Here is a 21,856-nt window from a genome sequence, read left to right as displayed (position 1 = left end):
AAAAATTTGTCAAATAGCTTCTATAAAGTGTGAGTATGCAAAATCGATTTGCTGAAGGACCAGATTTTAAAATTTACAGTTTTGAAGTCATGATTATAAAATTCAACAATTTTTGAAAAGTATTTATCGTAATCAAGAAGAGATTTAAATATAAACTCCTTCTTGTCGTATTATAATAAAAATTAACTTAGTGGATTAATATTGAGAGATAAAAGAATAAAAATGGAATGACTGAAGTACAGATATTAAAACTATTCAGTTTAGAGACATAATCATGAAAAAGGAAATAAAAAAGCTTTGTGCAGTGTAAGACAACTTCCTTTTTCGTCTCTACATATCTTTGATTTTTCCCTTTTTAAGACTCAATAATAGGGAGGTTGTTTTCCCGCGCTTTGTGCAATCTAATTTTAAAACAAAGTGATTATTTTACTTATATCTGCGCTAATAATTCAAAATTTAACTTGCTAACCGCAATATCGCACCATAAATTCAATGGGGGTCAGCTTTGAGTATTATCACCTTCATGGTCTATATATATTCTTGGTTTTTAATTATAATTTTCAGTATAATGTTGCAATTAAATTTTGGAGATAAAAAAAATCTGAGACTGCATTCCCACAGTAACTTCAGTAAGGTATAAATATTCGCGGATACAATTCTTATCTCTAGCACTTCATCTACAAAAAGTTACTATAGCTTACCATTTTACACACAACTATAACGATAACCATACTTTATTTAAGCAACACAGAAATATGCTTTAAATTTTGTAATTAATATCGCTTGTAGTTCAAGAACCTCAACACGAAAACGAGCTGTTGTTAAAATAATGTCAAAATCATTAAGAAAACTTAGAAACGTTATTCATTATTAGTTCAGAGATTTGCAACGTCAATCATTATCATCATAAGCGTGACATTTTTTTCACATAATTAATTTCCCAATTTTTTACGTTGCTCATTACAGTATATCTTTACGGAATCGTTGCTATTTCACGAGATTTTAATTGAAAACTGCAATTATCAAAGTTAACTTGATAGCACTGAGACTTCTAGGCCCGTTTCTTTTTCGACCAGAACGAAAATTCGAAAAAACAGCTTTGTTGTATTAGTAATAGTTGTAATAGTTTTGTATTGAAAGTCTTTTCTCCTATAAAATAAGACTAAATCAACATAACCTGTTACTAAGGAAAACGCTAGCCCACCTTGTTTTTCAACAAGCTTGAAAATGCCATCAAATAGCTTTGAACTTGCTAACGTTTTAAACTTACATGTACAGCGAGTAAACTAGGAAATGACGCACTTTGAATAGGGACTTGTTAATTTAAAAGTGTTACGAATGGTTACTTCGCTGTAGATTTAAGAAATAGGATAGATTGGGCCACCAACAACCCCATGCTTTTTCTATGGGGAATCTAGCGAAAAGACGTGAATTTTTTTCACTTAAAATTACGGGTGGGTGTTAAGTCGTATCTTCAAGCCCTAGCGGCCCTGAAGAATAGCTAAAAGTATCAAACCCAACATTAGCAAGATGCGATACCGATACTTCTTGTTTGTCAGGAGTTTTTTAAACAAATAAGCTAAAAAGAGAAGGAACATGGCGCTCGTAGGCAGATTAACTCTGTTTTAGTTAAATATTTGCGACTAAACTTCGAATACCTAACTGTTTTAGAAATCATTTTGGATTTAATCAGCTGTCTTAAAAACCCTTAATAACCTGGTTACATTCTTATAATGTTCCCATCATCACAGTGTTTAATGAAACATGAGCATTGTCAGCATCTCCAAGGTGAAGACGAAAGAAGCGACTCCAAGCATTGCCGCCCACATTGCCAACTTCGCTGCGATGTCCTTGAACCTGAGTACATGTACTTCATTCTCAGCCTCTGAATGATCCAATACGATGTGGTAGTCTCTCTTGATGGAGCGTAGCCACGGTGTTAATTGGCCAGTTTCGAAGAAAGCCCTCATTCTGTAATCACGAATAGGTCATAATTAAAGTTTTCTAATCATCAGCGTAAAACAGGTGGAATCCGAGTGAGCCTAATAATCTGATCTTTGAGCGACGTTCAATTTCTTTTCCATTGCGTTTGTTTGAAACTCTATTAATTTTACGCGGACAAAGTCGAGGGTAACAGCTAGTAGGCGTATTAAATACGTCGCCTTGAGGAGCCTCTCCAATTATTTAGACCTATTTATATAGATTTAGGCTGAAAAATTGGTAATCAACGCAGAGCCCAAAACCGCTTTAGGAGACTGAAATTGGCAAGGAAGTTACTCTTATAAAGAATGATTATTCCAATCCATCGCCGTCTTGGTGGTCACAGATGGAAAAAACTTTCGGTTTTGAATAACGTAACCTCATTTCAACCGATTTCTCAAGTAATTAGTACAGACACTCCCTTTAATGTGTGAAGATACCCTCATATAAGCGGTTCCCGTATCCTATGATAGCGGTTCTCATAACCGCATTTCCCTAAAAAGCTCTTTCCTCAAAATTCCGCTTACCCATAACGACAGGTCCCTGTACCGCGCTTCTCGTAAACCTCGGGGGTTGCAGCAATTCCCTAGAGAGCACTACAACCAGGATTTGATAAACAATTGTCATTTAGGATGGTTTATGTTGCGTTATTTGAACTTAAATAATACCAGGTCAGTAAGAATAAATACATCAGGTTAAATTTGGTTATTTGAAACCCTATTAGCATTAGGTTTGTTCAAATTAGGTTATTTGAAACCCTATTAGCATTAGGTTTGTTCAAATTTGGTTATTTGAAATCCTATTAGCATTAGGTTACGTTTAATTTGGTTATTTTAAACCCCAATAGTATTAAGTTAGGTTAAGTTTGGTTATTTTAAACCCCAATAGTATTAGGTTAAGTTGAGCCAGGTTTATCTTAAATTAGCTTGTTTTTGACAGGTAGGTTTAGGATACTTGATAGGTAATATGTTAAGATACTTGACAGGTAACGTTAGGCTACATTATTGGTGAGGGAAGGTTACTTGATAGGTGAGGTGAGGTTTTTTTTAAGTAATTTTAGGTTTCGTTGTACTTTATAAGTAATTTTAGGCTTTGTTTTACGATGGGCTATGATTTTTTATACTTAATAGGGAAACTGTAGGATTAAGAATGGTTCAAAATTGTAGTTAAAAACAGCTATTGGCTAAAACCGCAACCGCGCTTTCAAAAACAGCAATTTTGAACTACAACGCTGTTTTTCAGAACAGCGGTTCCTATTTCGGGTACTGATTTTACATGTTACACCCTTCCTATCAACGGGCCTAAGTTCGATTTGTCGTCATCGTTTAAAATGGCGACCAGAAAAGAGTAAAAACGTCCCAACTGACAACGCCGGATGCCTTTGTTGCTAGTCTTTAATAAGGTTCTACTAATTGAAACCTTAATTAGTCCAGATAACAGTTTCTGCGATTCTTAAATGTTCTGAATGAAAAACATTAACAGGCAGAGTGTTACTGAAATAGGATAGTAAGGAAACCAACCTTCGGTTTATGTACTTCAGAGCTTCAGGATTCATTCTTTCTTTTGCCAAAAAAACCATCGGTTTATCGAAGTACTTATCAGAACCAAGGAAAAGATCCAGAAGAATGTGTTCTTTATCTGAGAGAACGGACGCAGTCTGAAAAAGAGATATATCCGCAAACCAAACTTCCTTTCCTCTAGATAGTTTCTCTGTATCAGGGGATATGTTATCTTGCCGCCACAGTTTGCCGCAGAGCATTTTCATTGCAGTTTCAGTCTGAAATGATTCGAATATTACTTTGACTGACTCTAGAAATCTTCTTTGAAAAAAGTATAAATCCTAACCCGTCGACAAACTTCATTATCAATTATAGGTCCAGGATTTAAATGAATCGGGATGTCATCAGGTAATCTCAAGGCATCAGTTACGCTGTTGATATTTTCTCTTTTCAGAGATGAGTAGTTGGCTTTCAAGACTCCGTTGAACAAATTGACGATAATGACAATTATCAAGATGAAAGGTCCAACGCTGAAGCGAATGGCTTGTGACGAAGAAATATCGAACCCTACAAGAGCAAAAATTAAGCTCACTCTCAGTATGTTTTCCTTATTAAATAAAACGAGAATAATGACAATTGCGAAATTGACGTGTATTAGTAGTAATTTAAATGATACCACCTAATAATTTAAAACCTCGTAGTTTTTGACCATATATTTTAATATAAATATAACATCATTTTAGCGCCTAAACCACCGCCAACCCTGAACGCATTACCTTTACTCCCGGAAAACGCTAAGAATAAACTAAGTTTGATCATTTTAGCACTGTCAAGGGCAGGGCTTTAAAGATTACGCATATTCAGTGTCTAATGTTCAGCCGTGCACACCGATTACACTGAGTGAGTGGCCCCTCGGCTATAGTTTTAAGTTATGAAGGTTGGCGGTCGAGTCCGGAAATTAATTTTAAGACTAAAGTTAAAGACATTAAAGGGTATGTGAATTTTCAATTTCATATCATATTTTACCACGAAAGTGGTATTGTGTTACACTTTCAAGCCTCTACTTTCAAAATATCAAGTTTTTAATGTAATTGAACCAAAGTTTCTATTTTTAAAATCCATTGAAAAATCACGAAAACTCAGATTCAATATATCAACAATTTTGTCTTGTCGAGCTTGTTCGCCTGTTTCATGACATCACTATGACGTCAGGGGGGAAAAAGCGCGGGAATCCGATACGCGCGAGGTATACGCGTCTCCAAACTCTGGGTCTGATAGCGGAGAGAGTGGCACCATCTCACGTGAAAAATGATATCTGTGACGTCAGCCTACGGGAAACGTTTAGCCTTTCTTAAAAAGAGGATTTTAAATAATTTCAAATTAAGCATTTTCGAATGCATGTTGCTAAATAACCAGAAATCGGAGAATTAAAAGCTTGATATTTTTGAATTCAAAGAAATTAATTATATCTCTTGCTATTTAATCAGAGGTTTTTCAAACGAAGCTTCTCATTCCCTTTAATAAAAACTGTCTTTGTGGTTCAAAAAAAGAATGGTATCTTCATCTTCATAAAATTTTAATTTATGCTTGCTTTATACTAGTGTCTAATTTTGAATGTTTGCTTTAAGTATAATCTTATCTCTGAAAAATTTAATTTTTCTATTTTTAAATTTTTTTCTATTTGAAAATATTGGGTAGCTAAAATTACGTAAGCCGTTTGACTGTGATGAGTTGAAAAGCTCAATACCTCGATCCTGATTTTTTAAGAGCTCTTTCGAAAGTTGAAGTGATTAACAAATACGAGTCGTCCATTACCTTTTCCCAAAATGGCTCCAAAGTATAGTATGCATTTTTGTGAGGCAAGGGCTATGACTGATTTTCGAGTTCCCATCACCATCATGTGCATTATGTCAATCACCACCAATACGCCAATGACGCAAACTAACCCGAACCATATCTGAAAAAGGTACGGAGTAAAAATACACGAGTAAAAACATAAGAATATAACGGTAATATGCAAATATATTTGGTCGTTTCCAGTGCAAGTCTAGCTACTGCCTATAATACAGATCACGTGAGTCTTGTTTTTGTCAACGGTATGCGGTAACTCAATCAGTTGTGGGTGTTTTAATTTTTGCTCAATTTTTTGGGGTAAAATTTAAGAAAGGCAGCGAGCCCCTGTCTATGTCAAGGCGTAAACGGTTAAGGAAGAGCTAAAAGAGAATTTAGAGGCTGCTGCTATGTAGTCGGTATTTTCCCAGAATAAAACTTGTATTGTCAGTAGGTTTTAAAATTCAAAACCTTGAGAGTATTCATTATTAGGTTTGAGAAATAGTATTCTATTTATAAAAATATATCTTTGGTAAGCTGGTCTGATTTTACGGGGCTCAACGCTGGGACTCGGGTGAGGCAAATATCATTAGTAATATTTTTTACCTCTCCGTGTGACGTAGTCCAGGAGAGGTTCTGTAACGGCCGTGTCTGTGTGTGTGTCTGTCTGTCTGTCTGTCCGTTGTTACACCCACGTGATCGCTTTCGCAGTTTGCGTATCGGGGCAAACGTGTTCCCAATTTATGGACCGCATTGACAGTTCACAGAAATTTGGAAAATTCTATTTCTCTTCGTTGGCTACTCTATACTTGAGTTCTCACACCACCATGTTTGGTCTTCGTCCATCCCACATGAACACCAGTCTGGTACTTTTCTGGCTTCCACCACCACCATCTTCTGTTCTTTGTCAATCCCACATTGACACCAGTCTGCACTTACACTGGCTTCTAACACCACCATCCACACTGGTCTTCCGTCTTTTCCACATAGACACCAATCTGTATCATTGGCTTCTACTCCATTATCATCGTTTGGTTTTAGGATATACGCGGCGATCAGCTAGGGTTACGAGAAACGTCTAGCCTCCCTAAGGTGGGATCGGCCACCAAAGGTTTTCGCAATTGCGCTTTTACCTAACTATTATAAGGGAAACGATTTCCATATATATACCAAAATTTTAAAAGAATCGGGTAAGAGGGGTACGCTTCAATTTAAACGTCAATATTAGCAAAGTTTGAGAAGATAATAGGTTTTATTTTTTTTAAACGATTTAACTATTATTAATGTTAATTATTGAAGATTAAAATAATTAAAAATAATTGTATTTATTTAAATATTAAAGATAAACCTCTCGTGCAAAGAGAGAGATTATCATTGTCTCCTATATCTACCAAGGCCCGTGCATTGTGATTTATTTCATTCATTGCCTCCTATATCTATCAAGGCCCGTGCATTGTGATATATTTCATTCATTGCCTCCTATATCTATCAAGGCCCGTGCATTGTGATATATTTCATTCATTGCCTCCTATATCTATCAAGGCCCGCGCATTGTGATATATTTCATTCATTGCCTCCTATATCTATCAAGGCCCGTGCATTGTGATATATTTCATTCATTGCCTCCTATATCTATCAAGGCCCGTGCATTGCGATATATTTTTCAAAACAACAACAATAATGGGAAGCTCCTCTCAGAAACATAATAATTTCTTTTCTCTGTATATGAAATGAAAATATGGATAATATTGCGCTCCTTCTTTAATGGTATGAATCCTTGCCTGTCTATTAATATTTTACGTAGGAGTAATACGTTTTTATCGAAGTCTAGAGAGGATAAACATAAGCGAGATTGTTTCGGAAAAAAAAATACTGCTTCCACTAATGGGTTTATACTCCTTGTTACTGTTGTAAAGAATAATCATGAAAAAACCTTAAAAAATTACGAGAGGACAGACCTTTTTTATCCTCTTGTTTTATTCTTAATAAGAATATAAAACATTTATTTTGTATCAAAAAATATTTTTTGGTGCTGAGATTGCTTTAGAAAAATCCAAACGGTTAGGCATTGGTAAAAAAGACATGCGTAAGCTATTTGCAAAGATGATAATTGTTTTACATGTTTTAAATAAGACTGAAGCTTCCACTATTGTGTTTATGCTCCTTGTTTGTTTGACTGAAAACCATCTAGGTGTAGATAACAGTCAGACCTAGTTGAAAATAGACCTTTAAAGTTTGCGGGAGCCATTCTTGAGAATTTTTCTTTGCTTGAAGGTTGTCAATTTATCTACCAGTAAATATTTGTGTTTGGAAGTTGGATGTTAAGTCAAATTAAGTGGTTGTAAAGAGCCAGCAGGTTTTTGCCGCTTCTTTTTGTGAGTATTTGATTTTTGTATGTAAAATGGAGGAAGATAATGTTGAGAGTAAGGATGAAATGCGGAAGCGCAAAGCGCGGGAAAGGATGAGGGCAAGAAGGTCGACGTTTTCATTGGATACTTAAGTTTATATAATCTTCTCGACACTGAAAGGTACACAGTAAAAAATAATGGTCTTAGATTAAACCCTTGAGGGTTTTTGCACTTTTGTCAGAAAACCAGTACCAAAGGGGTTTGTTTGGAAACCATAAAGGGATTTTTCCTATCCAAATAACACCATTGTTCAAACCATTTTACATCTCTAAGTGTTATTCATTTCTACCGTTTTTAAACCCTTACATGTGGTATATTCGACCTTATGTGGTACATTTCTTTTCCATTAGTGGTTAGCTTCTCAACCTTTCTCAAACCACTTAGGGCGTTATTCTAAACCTTTTTTGATTTTAGAACAGCCATGTTTAAAACCGAAATGGTGGTATATTCTACCATTAAGTGTTGTTTAAAGAAAACTGTTGGCAAAAAGGGTTTCACTTGAAACCTTTTGGGGACACTTCAAAATTTCCCCGTTTGAAAACTCCGCTAAACCCCACGACTCCTTATTCAAACCGCCGCCAGTTCTTATTCAAACCCCCGCGTGTTCTTATTCTAACCCCCGCTTGTTCTTATGCTAACCCCCTGCTTGTTTTTATGCTAACCCCCTGCTTGTTTTTATTCTAACCCCCCGCTTGTTTTTATTCTAACCCCCCGCTTGTTTTTATTCTAACCCCCCGCTTGATTTTATTCTAACCCCCCGCTTGATTTTATTCTAACCCCCGCTTGTTTTTATTCTAACCCCCTGCTTGTTTTTATTCTAACCCCCCGCTTGTTTTTATTCTAACCCCCCGCTTGATTTTATTCTAACCCCCCGCTTGATTTTATTCTAACCCCCCGCTTGATTTTATTCTAACCCCCCGCTTGTTTTTAATCTAACTCCCCGCTTGTTCGTATTATAACCCCCCGCGTGTTCTTATTCTAACCCCCCGCTTGTTCGTATTCTAACCCCCCGCTTGTTCGTATTCTAACCCCCCGCTTGATTTTATTCTAACCCCACACGTGTTCGTATTCGAACCCCCGCGTGTTCTTATTCTAATCCCCCCACGTGTTCTTATTCTAATCCCCCCACGTGTTCTTATTCGAACCCCCGCGTGTCCTTATTTTAATCCCCCCACGTGTTCTTATTCTAACCACCGCGTGACCTTATTCAGACCTCGCGGGTTTTTAATCAAACCACGCTCTAAATTGGACTCATATCCAGCCTTCAGTGTTAACATTCCGGCGTACTCCGAACAGATATATCATAAATGGTAGACACGTCATTGAATAATACTTTCTTATGTACTTTGAACTAGCAAAAATTAGCGTTTTGGATTTATATAAATGTAGTATGGTTTAACTAAAATGTAAACACCCATTTCAAATATTAATATCAAAAGATGTTCTTGAAATAACGTAATGAAACGGAGCTTTATAGCTACAAAACTAGTAAAGGCATCGCATTTCCGAAAAATATTTCCCACATTTTCGTTTTATATTGTGAAAAATAGGTAATTATAATTTTGTTGTATTTCTTCACACACCAACACAAGGGAAACTGTTAAAGTGGTGTACTAATGTAACAACGGACGCTTACAGACACACAGATAGACGACTTTATTACTCTTTCTGTATCAAAATTGAGCTTAGAAATAAGAGTATCTTAAAATATCAAAATAAATGTAATTAATATTATACATTTTCTTCGTTAATATTTCATCTTATTGCGCATTACATCGTTTTAAGAAAGAACAATTAAACATTCTTGAGAGACTTGACTAATATTGACGTTTGAAATGAAGCACACGCCGGTTGTTTCGCCATACGCAAATCGGTAGTATATAAAGGTTTCGAATTTCAATGATGTATATGACAGCGCAATTGCATAAAGCTTTGGAGGAAGCACGGAGTTACAATATCCTCGGAATTTTAAGTCAATCACACAATAAAACTTGCACATGAAAAATTGGAGCTAACGCGTCCACAGAAAGCAATTTTTGGCTTCTACCCCCATCATTTCACCAAAGATGCACGCAGTAACAACTTTTCTTATAATTTATGATTTATTGTGAACAAGCGCCTTATATACCCCAAATTTCCAAAAATTGTTAAAGAGACATACACTTGAATTCAAACGTCAACGATAGCAATGTTTTAAATGATTTTAGGAATAAAGTTTCTTGAAACGATTTAACTAATATTAAGGTAAGTTAATTACGATTAATATAATAATTATCAATTATATTTATTTGATTATAAGAAAAACCTCTTAATTTCGTCTCGACTTGGAGTAGTCTGTTTTAGATTATCATAAGAAAATAGCTCATAGCTCCCTGTAAGTATGAAACTCTTCATTTAAGCTATGTTAACAGCATTTTCTTCCATATTTTTCCGGCGCATCGTGCTTTTCGCGAACCCCTTAGGCGGCGGTGCTGGTTTTGTGCCCCCTATTGTAGTACCAAAACTTCTCCCACAGGGTGCAAAAGTGTAAGCGCGCTAAATCTGAAAGCAAATGTTGTAGTATGAAAATATTTTACGTTTCATAATTATAGGGTGCTATATATATTATTTTCTTATGCATTTATTATTAGTATTTTTAATTGGTTAGCTAAATGGTTAAAAGTTTCGGGAACTCAAAGGTTTTTGATATTCTAGCATTATTATTTTTTCACAGATCCCTGGAATGTCTTATTATAAACCAGAAACAGTTTATCAAAGGTGTTTTAAACCAGTAATGGTTTGCTATTTTTGAAGGCAACCCTTTTAAACCATTTAGTTGGTGCTGTAAAACCCTTAATGGTTGCTGAGAAAATCATAAACCCTTTGAACACCATTATTTTTAACTGTGTAATATTTTGGTTTCCCCAACTTGTTTTTCTTTTTCAATTTTACGAATTTTAATGTTTTTAGAACATGCTGTGACTTATGCTTGAATAAAGCAGACCCAATTAATTTGCCTTAATTATACTAAAAGTATTGAAAGAACTTTTCCTTACTCCATTCGAAATAGACTTTAGATCGTCGAAGGCTCCCATTGGAGCAGCGATGAAGTTCAGATTTTTTGCAGATAGCATTATTCGATATGTGTACATGAATGGAATTGTGCAGATTGGAGTAAATCCCATCTCAACCTTCTCAGCATATCCATAATCTGTTTCCCTCAAGCAAGGTTGTGGGTCCATATCCATGGTATCATTCTAAAATTGAACAATTGAACTAGAAGGCAAAAGTGCTTATTATTGGTTCTCATCTCTTATCTTCCACAGGGAATTTTTATTAAACCCCATTTCAGCAGAAAAAATACTTTGAAGTCGTCCCCAATCTTGAGAGTGAGGCTCAAATTGGAACTTTGTTTTCCTTTTTGCGCATGGGCGAAATTTCAAACTCATTAACTCAGGATACTGCGGATAACTTTAGTTCCTTTTCCCACGTAACTTAGCTACTTCCAACTAAATTGCGAGTCTCATCATATCCGCTGGACTACCGTTCACTTGGTGGGAAGCTTTCACACCCACAGATTTTTATCAGGTTCAGTTTTTTGTCGTTAGTACCTAGATTTGGCGCCCATTTAGATTCCCAGACTGCCAAGGTAAATTGGGAAGCCTTCATTTGAGCGGACTTCACAAAAATAGCGGTTTCCCGAAAACGCATGCAGTTTACTCGTAACAGTAGTTCCCTACACAGAGATTCTCGTAAACGCGGTGTACTTTTACAGCAGTTCCCTAAAGAGCTGTACAACCAGGAAATCTTTTATGATAATTTTTGGTTCGGTTATAAGGTAAGGTTAGGCTACGTTATTTTAGCCTCAATGATGTAGGTCAGGTAAGCCTTAGAATAGGTATGGTTATTTTAAGTTCAATAGCTTTAGAATGGAAAAAATTAGGTGAGGTGAGGCAAGGTTAGGTATGATGATCAATTTGTACTTAATAGGTAAGCCAACTATAGAGCTAAGATTTGTTCAAACCTATAATTTAACAGATATATTTCCCAAAACTACATCTACTATTTCTAAAAAAAGCAGTTTTAAACCATGCCGCTTTTTTTAGAACCGCGCTCGACATTTCGGGTTCTGCTTTTCTGGAAAATCTCACCCAAGTTATACCCGGTAAAACTCTCCCAGAAGTTGCTTTGTCAACTCATATCTCCCCAGCCTCGGCGGATGGTGAAAAGTAGTCGTCGTTCGAGATATTTATAACCTTAAATATTCTATTAAAGGCTTATATTTTTTTTTAAAGTTTTCACGTAACCATGTAACAATTGATAACCAAGGCGCCAAAAAAGACGGATCTTTGGGGACAGAAACGAGACGTTTAGGAGTTGTCATGGTACAGAAAAAATGTTTGGTTTCAAGTTTGGGCAATCAAAATTTCTCAAAGGTATACTTCTCCAGTCAGAGAAGACTGAAAAATAAGTATATACAGCAAAAGTTGACTATAGCTAATCTATTAATGCTCAAGCAATTCTGTAGCTCGTTTAAGAATCTTTTACAAAGAGGTTTTGTTGCATACCATAGGTATTAGTCTAGCCAAACGGCTTCTTGTTGCTACTACTCAGTAACACATTTTCAATAAAGACATCTATTCAAGCGTAACAAGGTCGCCAATAGTCCAGATTGTCAACAAACACGCGGACAAAATAAAGTAAACGATTTCTTGTAAAAACGCTCTTCTAGGGAGTGAAACTGTAGAATTCGCAAAAAACGTGGTCAAACTCATCGATACGGAGATATTTTTATTACAAACTTTTTTCTATATTTTTGCGCTCATTGTGAATATCTTACTTACATTTCTAAGCCATTTATCCATGTCCATAGTAGCGGTGAACCTTTAATATTGAACACAATTAGGAATGCGCTTTCCTAGAGATACCATGAGCGTGTGAAGGAGTAGCCCCGAGCTACGAGATGGCGTTGCAAACACTTAAAGCAATGCAAAAATCTGGCGACTATGTGGCGGCTTTAATACGCACAGTGCAATTATTTACACAATTATTAAATATGAAGGTTCTTAACATAATACTAGACCATTTGTAAGAGCGGAATTTACAGAATACAAGTTACGACAGTGCATCTTTTGCCAGATTAAGAAAGACAGGTTCATTTGGCTAAAAAGGGGTGAGTAAAAGACCCTGAGGATTCATGTCACCACAAAGCCACCAACAAGAACTATTGAAGGTCTTTTGAGTGAAAGGTTCCATGGGTTATCTCTTCAAACCTTCCCCACTACAGTGAAAATAGGCTGAAGCAATAATATTTAACTGACTTTTGGAAAATAACAATGAAATCCAAATATGAATAAAAAGTAATCGTTTTCCTCTGGTGCTCAAGAAAAACTGTTAAAATTACGGCTTCGGTTGGGTCCATAGCTAAGACTCGTACTCCTCCTTCATTCGCTCTGATGGCGTACTTTACCTGAGACGTTTCGTGTGTTCAAAAAAGAAATACCAAACTCGAAAAGCGGAATCGTAAGGATAATCCCAAGGTTTCTGGAAAAGGCATTTAATCTTAAAATACAATTTTAACTCAAGTGCATCAACTCAACAACTAAAGTCTTTAGAAACCAGGGTCCATTAGTACAAAATGCTTTGAATTTTGATGTCGGCAATTTTATTGAAAAAAAAAACTGAAGCGAATATCCAATTAATGCCATCCAGTTCTGGTTCATTTTTTGCAGGTAAATTTCAAAAGGGTTTTATGAATTTAAAATAAAAACCATTTTCTCAAGTGCACAAGTAGGTTTTTAATATTTTTATTAAAATAGCTCGAGTAGTTTCGGCCTGATTATTGGACCTTCATTAGGAGTATTTATTGGGTGGTTTTTGATTAGATATATCATTCTGTGTTTTTCGTTAACTGTTTTCTGTGGTTTTCGTTAACTGTTTTCTGTGTTTTTCGTTAACTGTTTTGAAAAACTTTCACAGAATGAAATCTGGATTCTTAATGTGTGGATAAAATTTCCGATAGTTTATTTTATAATCAAGTTAAAAAACAACAAAATTACATCATCCGAAGCACTTGAAACCTACCTCGAATGAGGTAATTGGCTTTTCTAGCTTATGGACTTGACACTGTCTTTAATACCTATACTCGTTTCTAACACTTACTGGGAATCTTACAATAAATATATGCATAAATGCGTAGCTATTATTCTTAATAAATTTTTATTGTCAGATTTTAAGGCGGTTTTTGTAAACGAACCGAACACACAATAATTGTCATTTCTGCTCTTTTAAAAGTTTTTATTAAGTAATTTGGAAACTAGAAATGATACACCTGATTAAACCAAACATTTTGGGCTGTTTAGAACTTTCAGTTTCGGATACGTATAACTTACCTTTCCTTCCGGCCATGTTACAGTAATATTATACACGGTTTCATTCATGTTTCACCAAGTGAATTGAGTTAATTAGTGCTGGGTTAATCACTTTGGATTTTTTCCACACCAAAAACGAGGTCGCGTGAAAAACACGAGGGGCTAGGTAACATTACACTCTCGAGCCACGCCTGCGTGAGAATAACTTTAAATAGAAGGTGCAAACTTCGACCTATTTACGCGTAATTCATCTCCAGACACAAATCGAACAAAGGATTTTATAGAACAGTTCGATATGAAGTCATCATTTTCTAGTTTTAACAATCACGGTGCTAGATACTGTTATAATCAACTGTCTAAAATCCCAATACCAAACTGAAACTCCGTTTGTTGAGGTTTAATTACACGTAAAGAGGGGAAGACACAGAAATCAGAATATATGATGTCGTACATCACGCTATTTAAATTATGAAATTTTCAGAGAGCTCTTATCTCAAGAATATTTTCTAGTTTCGTGCTATTAAGTCTAGTTTTCTTATTTCTCTATAAGTCTGCACAGAAGCCAGTTTCTAAAATCACTATTCACGGGAAAAATTATTTTATTCATGACTAAACTAGCAACTCGTATCCGAACTCATTTCTGAGTTTAATTATTCTAGCTAACGACCGTTTCAAAAACCTATTATATTTCCAAATTAGAATTTAAATTGCGTCTATTCCTTCTCATCAACAAGTATCACATTTTCTAAAATATATAATATAGGTTCAATTGAAGCCTTATTCGCTTTTCGTAATACCAATCCCACCACGCAAACCCAAGAAACACAATACTTAAACGAAAACTTTTCGACTATATAGACGTTCCAATAAATTTGCTTCGATACAGCTGTCCATAAAATTTTAACAAAAAATTAAGGGTGTGTGAATTCTTTAATGATGAAAATATTGTTTCTTTCCCAGTACTATCAAGGTCTGGAAAAGAATCTTTTCTTAGTGGTTTTTCGCCTATTCAAAGCCACGAAAGCTACTACAAACCCATGACTACGCCTGTTTATTTTCAATTACAATACGAGCTAAATGGTGGTAACGAATCTTGCCTTAATGCATTTCGAACAACATTTGTTTTTCGTGTACCATCCACAGAGGAAATACGACAGACTACCTACACCCAGTCTGGTTATTACAGACTGTTTCACCCTATTTTAAATTTAATAATTACCACTTCTGGTCGATGTTGAAATAACCGGGATAGTCTTATTTTGGCAGTATTTGGTCCAATGGGAAATTCGGTCTAATAATAATATGATTTTTATCTTTCTAATTATAATAATGTTTTTTATCTTTTTAATAGTAATAATAATAATATGATTTTTATCTTTCTAATAATAATAATAATATGATTTTTATCTTTCAAATAATAATAATAATATGACTTTAACTTTCTATTATACATATTCTTTTTTAATAATTATTATAAATTTTCTCTTTTTAATAATTATTATAATAAAGATTAAGAAATATATGCGTTTCCAGTACTTAAATAAACTTAGTCCAAACAATTTTATGCATGATCCCTTAAATCTTGGCGCTCTAAAAATTCAGACATTTACCTTCTAAAAGCGCCATCTTTCGACAATCAAGCGCAAAAAATAATTCGGTGCGTCCTTTAAATACCGTCCTAAGCCAGAAGACCGTGCGCGGGCTTCGATTAACGTAGGCTACGATTAAAACCATCAATTTTATGACTGATTTGTTTATAAAATAAAAAGTTATATAAAAAAGTTAAGATTATATACGCCTTGTATGGTTTTAAGACTAAAACCCTGAGTAGCAAAAAAAGTGGGTTCCTATTAGTTTGTGAAATTTTAGCAAATAAAATATAAGTTTGAATTATTAATTTTAGACCGAGACATATTTTGGATAGTGTTTATTTTCCACAATTACATTTAGAGACATTTAGTAATTATTTGGTTATTTTCCATTTAGTTATTAGATTACATCAACAATAATTATATATGATTTTTAATAACTCGTAAACAAATTGATGCTTGTAGACATAGCTTTGGAGGGGCTAGTCATTCGCCCTAATTGTGTACACCTGAATACTGATTTCTGAATTTTTATGTGAACGAATTCCTTGATTTCTGTGATTACGATTATTTTAGGTGATTTCCATAATCTTTACACTGATTTCCCGTTATTGTCCCTGATTATTTGTGATTCTTGTTTGAGTTCCAATGAATTCCGGTGATTTTTTGGTGAATGCCGTGATTACCACTGGATTCTTCGTGAATTTCGATGAATGCAGTGATTATTTCTATTTCAACTGAAGACCATTATTCATTTTTGATTTTTGAATTCCTCGTTTATTATGCGTGATTATTTCACGAAAGGTGTGATTTCCGAGTTGATTACAAAATACAACTTAGTAAATCACGTGATTATTTCTGATTTTCTCAAGATTTCACGTGATTTCCAGTGATTATTGGATATTTCTGATTACCCACAAGAATAATTTTCATTTCCGATAAATGATTTTAAAAGAATTCTAGAAATCAAGTAATCATTTCTGCGACTTGGTATACCTTATTATTGAAGTGACTAACCCCTCGGACGAAATAGAGAGTCGCGGCGTGTTAGCGAAAATATTTGTATTTCTAATATTATGAGGGTTTCAAATTGTTTTAAATATACTTTCGTTTCTGGCAGCGACCTCTACTATATTATTACGTTTACACTTGTTCTGGCACATAGCATTGTTAATTCTTAGTCAAGTTGATTGCTTTGGTTATATTCCCTTCGGTTATTTTTATAGATATTATCTAATTCAACGCCCATTCTTTGAAGGCGGTAGTGACATCACTTTAACTTCACCATGCACAGTTAAACAGGTCAAACGAACACTTATTTTGAGTAACCCAGTGTTACTCGTGAAGCCAAATAAGTCACCCACTCACTCTGGTTTGGAACGCAGTGTCATAGCACTGACATTTAACGCTCTATTTGATGAACGGGTATAAAATAATAAGAATTTCCCTAAGCAATTTAGTCATAACATTACAGATAGTAACCGGGATAGATTTAATTTTAGAAGTAGGAATGGAGAACAGAGTAATCTTGGCGCGCGCGTCAAAGTCCCTGACCCCTTCCACGAGACGAGACGGGAGGGGGTATGAAACAAGAAGCTGGTCATAGCGGCAGAGGTAAAGAGGAATTAACGTCAGTAACGTCATCAAAACGTTGTTTAAGTGAGCCAATAGGATAATTTAAACTTTTCGTTACGTGTTGGAGGGAGGGGCTCTACACTGGGCTACGAGTCGGACTGAAGTAAATACTAACCTTTCTCCATTCTTACTTCTAAAATTAAATCTATCCCTGTAGTAATAAAAATACACGATGCGCAACAAGAAGTTGTTTAAGGTTACAATTGTGTAATATAAATATCAGAATTTCTTAATACTGATTTAACGTGAGTGTTCCACTTTAAAACATCTAATATATCAAATAATGTATCAGTGCTTTCCAGACGCTGCGTCGCTGCGCATTTTTAACATTTTGCGTCAAAAATACTTCATAGGATTCGTGGTCCAAATGGAAATTGTATAATACAGTTAATAGTGTAAGTCACGAGGATACTTTATGTCATCAGTGACCACAAATAATTTCACGATCTCTATGAGTCTAATCTAGTTTCAACGTTTAACACTGGCGATTAAACGATTTTTTTCACAATACATTTTTATCAAACAGAAAAATTGTTCAAATAGCTTCTATAAAGTGTGAGTATGCAAAATCGATTTCTGAAGGACCCGATTTTAAAATTTTCAGTTTTAAAGTCATGATTATAAAATTTAAATATTTTTAAAAAGTACTTATCGTAGTATAATAAAAAAATATCTTAGTTAATAAAAAAGAAAAAGTACAAGATAAGAGAACCAAATGGAATGACTGAAGTCCCAGATATTGAAAATTTTTAGTTTAGAGATATGATCATGAAAAAGGAAATAATTTAAAAAAATTGCTCATCTTCGTTTCTTCACCATATTTCCATTTGCCCGAAATTCTTTAACATGAACTTTAGCACTTTTTCGACATTGCTCGTGAGAGCAGAGTGTTTTTAATTTCACATTCAAATTTTGACAAAAAATTGTTAATATGAAAAATATTTCAATATAAAAGCTTTGTGCAACGTAAGACAGCAACGGCTCCGTTGCTTTTTTTCGTCTTTACATATCTTTGATTTTCCCTTTTAAGTCTCAATAATTGGGAAGCTGTTTTCCCGCGCTTTAAGCAATCAGATATTAAAAGAAAGTGATTATTTTCCTTATATCTGCGCTATTAATTCTAAATTTTTAACTTGCGAACCACAATATCGCACCATAATTCAATAGGGGTCAGCTTTGTGTATTATCACCTTGATGGTCTATATATATTTTTAGGTAGTATAATGTTGAACTCGAATTGAGAAGACCACAAAAATCTGAGACTGCATTCCCACCGTAAGGTATAAATATTCGCGAATACAATTTTTATCCCTAGCACTTTATCTACAGAAAATTACTATAGCTTGCTGTTTTACACACAACTATAACGATAACTATACTTTATTTAAGCAACAGAAAAATTTTGTAATTAATATCACTTTTAGTTCACGAACCTCAACACGAAAACGATCTGTTGTTAAAATAATGTCAAAATCATTAAGAAAACTTAGAAACGTTATTCATTATAAGTTCAGAGATTTGCAACGTCAATCATTAGCAACGTAAGCGTGACATTTTTTAGACATTATTAAATTCCGAATTTCCTACGTTGCTCATTACAGTATTTCTTTATGGAATCGTTGCTATTTCACGAGATTTGAATTGAAAACTGCAATTAACCAAGTTAACTTGTTAGCACTGAGAAGTCTAGGCCCGTTTCTTTTTTCAACCAGCATGAATATTGGAAAAAATAGCTTTGCTGTATTAGGCCTAGTAAAAGTTGTAATAGTTTTGTATTGAATGTCTTTCCTCTTAAAAAATAACACTAAGTCAACATAACCTGTTAAGGAAAACGCTATATCACCTTGTTTTTCAACAACCTTGAAAATTCCATCAAATAGCTTCGAACGTGCTAATGTTTTAAACTCACATGTGACATGTACGGCGAATAAACTTGGAAACGGCACACTTTGAATAGAGACTTGTTAATTTAAAAGTGTTACGAATGGTAATTTCGCTGTAGATTTAAGAAATAGGAAGGATTGAACCACCATCAACCCCATGCTTTTTCTATGGGAAATCTAACGAAAAGACGTGCATTTTTTCACTTAAATATAATGGCGGGTGTCAAGTCATATCTTCAAGCCCTAGCGGCCCTGAAAAATAACCAAAAGCATTAAACCCAACATTAGCAAGATGATATAGATAGATATTTCGTGTTTGTTAGGATGTTTTTAATAAGCTTAAAAGAGAAGGAAGATGGCGATCGTATGCATATTAACTCTGTTTTAGATTTTATCGTCAATACCTTGCAATAGTTAAATATTTACGGTTAAACTTCGAATACCTAGCTATTTTAGAAATATTTTTGGATTTAATCAGCTATCCTATAAAACTTTTACTACCTGGTTACATTCTTATAATGTTCCCATCATCCCAGTGTTTAACGAAACATGAACATTGTCAGCATCTCTATGGTGAAGACGAAAGAAGCGACTCCAAGCATTGCCACCCACATTGCCAACTTGGCTGCAATGTCCTTGAACCTGAGTACATGTACTTCGTTCTCAGCCTCCAAATGGCCCAATACGATGTGGTAGTCTCTCTTGAGGGACCGTAGCCACGGTGTTAATTGGCCAGTTTCAATGAAAGCCCGCAATCTGTAATCATGAAATCTTCATAATTAAAATTTACCAATCAGGAGCGTAAATCAAAAGGAATCCGAGTGAGCCTAATTTGCGGTTTCTTTGAGCGTCGTGAGCCAAGTATGGTATGGTTAAATTTTCTTGTTTTTGACAGTAACGTTTGGCTACAAGATTGATGAGGCGAGGTTTTCATGATAGGTAAAATTAGGTTTCGTTCTACGTCATATGTAATTTTAGGTTTCGTTCTACGTCATATGTAATTTTAGGTTTCGTTCTACTATATGAGTATTTTTAGGTTTCGCAGCACTTTATAGGCTATGGTTTTTTTTTACTTAATTGTTAAACGGTAGGATTAAAAATGGTTCAAAATTCTAGGTAAAAACAGCTATTGGCTAAAACCGCAACCGCTCTTTCTAAAACAGCAATTTTGAACTAAACCGCTGTTTTTCAGAACAGCGGTTCCAATTTCGGGATCGTTTACGTGTTACACCCTTCCTATCGAAGGACGTTATGGCTTTTGGACTTCGATTTGCCATTCATCTTGTAAAATGGGGACCCCCAAAGCAATGAAAACGGCCCAACGGGCAACGCCGGGTGTGTATGCTGATAGTCTTTAATAAAATTCATCTAACTGAAACCGTTATTAATCGGGATAACAGTTTCTGTGTTTTTTAATGTTCTCAATGAAAAACATTACTGAACTAGAATAGAAAGAAAACCAACCTTCGGTTGATATACTTCAGAGCTTCAGGATTCATTGGCCATTTTGCAAGAAAAACAAGCGGTCTCTCGAAGTACTTCTTAGAACCAAGGTGAAGATCGAGATGAATGGGTTCGTTATTGGTTTCTGAGAGAACGGACAAACTCTGTAAAACAGATAAGTCCGCAAACAAAACTTCCTTTCCTCTAGATAGTTTTTCAAAATTAGGGGATGTGCTTGCTTGCCGCCACAGCCTGCCGCAGAGCATTTTCATTTCATTTTCATTCTGAAATGATTCTAATATTATTAGGGCAGAACTCTAGAAGACTCCTTAGAAGAAAGTAAGATATCCTAACAGATCGACAATTTCATCATTTTCAAGAGCGTCAGGATGTAATCGAATCGGGATGACATCAGAAAATCTCAAGGCATCGGTTACACTGTTGATATTTTCTCTCTTTTGAGATGAGTAGTTGGCTTTCAAGACTCCGTTGAACAAATTGACGATAATTACAATTATCAAGACGAAAGGTCCAACGCTGAAGCGAATGGCTTGTGACGAAGGAATATCGAACCCTACAAGAGCAAAACAATTTGCTCACGCTCAGTATGTGTGCCTTATTATATGAAACAAGAATAATGACAATTGCTAAATCATCGTGTGTTAGTTTTAATTTAAATAATACCATTTAATTTTAAATACCACGGATTTTAACCATATATTTTAATATAAATATAACATCATTTTCACGCCTAAACCACCGCCAACCCTGAACGCATTACGTATCCTCCCGGAAAACACTAAGAACGAAAAACGTGTGATGATTTTACGGGGTACCCGCGAAATCCTACTTAAGAAATCCGAAATCATTAGCAAAATCAGTAATCCGGAAAGAAATGAAACGTAGTTTTGCTGATTTCGAAATCATAACATCAGTAAAAAATCACAAAATTAAACGAAATAAAGAGATCTGAAGATATAAATTTGGATTATGAAATCCCGTACACCTTTTCAAAAAATTTGATTTGATAAATTAATCTTTTCCTAGGCCTATTTGAAAATAATCCGCAGCAAAAATTGCATAAGTCGTTTGACTGTGATGAGTTGAAAAGCTCTGTACCTCGATCCTGATTTTTTAAGAGCTCTTGAAAGTTGAAGTGATTAGCAAATGCGGGTCTTCCATTACCTTTTCCCAAAACAGCTCCAAAGTATTGTATGAATTTTAGTGAGGCAAAGGCTA

At 34.9% G+C, this 21,856-nt stretch overlaps 1 protein-coding gene and 1 long non-coding RNA gene across 4 annotated transcripts; both read right to left on the bottom strand.

Annotated features, from left to right (window-relative positions):
• Positions 1–1,754: 1,754 nt before the first annotated feature.
• Positions 1,755–3,673, bottom strand: LOC149629872 (uncharacterized). The gene is made up of 2 exons (XR_016374373.1): positions 3,501–3,673; positions 1,755–1,971 (listed from the first exon to the last, which is right to left on the bottom strand). It is a non-coding gene; the product is annotated as an uncharacterized LOC149629872 (long non-coding RNA).
• A 14,648-nt stretch (positions 3,674–18,321) lies between these two features.
• LOC149629871 (uncharacterized) lies at positions 18,322–20,951 on the bottom strand. 3 transcript variants are annotated; one of them, XR_016374372.1, is made up of 3 exons: positions 20,639–20,951; positions 19,135–19,930; positions 18,322–19,040 (listed from the first exon to the last, which is right to left on the bottom strand). XR_016374372.1 is itself a non-coding variant. In XM_089851561.1 (3 exons), exons 1-2 carry the CDS (start codon positions 20,887–20,889, stop codon positions 19,714–19,716), a joined length of 468 nt encoding a protein of 155 aa, XP_089707687.1. In that variant the 5' UTR covers positions 20,890–20,951; the 3' UTR covers positions 18,322–19,426; positions 19,676–19,713. The 3 variants fall into 3 exon arrangements, 2 of the variants coding, with proteins under 2 accessions (XP_089707687.1, XP_089707686.1); XM_089851561.1 differs by having other exon boundaries at positions 18,322–19,426; positions 19,676–19,930; XM_089851560.1 differs by having other exon boundaries at positions 18,322–19,930.
• Between the last annotated feature and the right edge of the window lie 905 nt (positions 20,952–21,856).

Source organism: Phalangium opilio, unplaced genomic scaffold (genome assembly GCF_054372755.1).
Source record: "Phalangium opilio isolate 3A_F unplaced genomic scaffold, DU_Popi_V2 ptg000105l_1, whole genome shotgun sequence".
In the NCBI taxonomy this organism is placed as follows: Eukaryota; Metazoa; Arthropoda; class Arachnida; order Opiliones; family Phalangiidae; genus Phalangium; species Phalangium opilio.
This window is presented reverse-complemented; position numbering and strand designations above follow the sequence as displayed.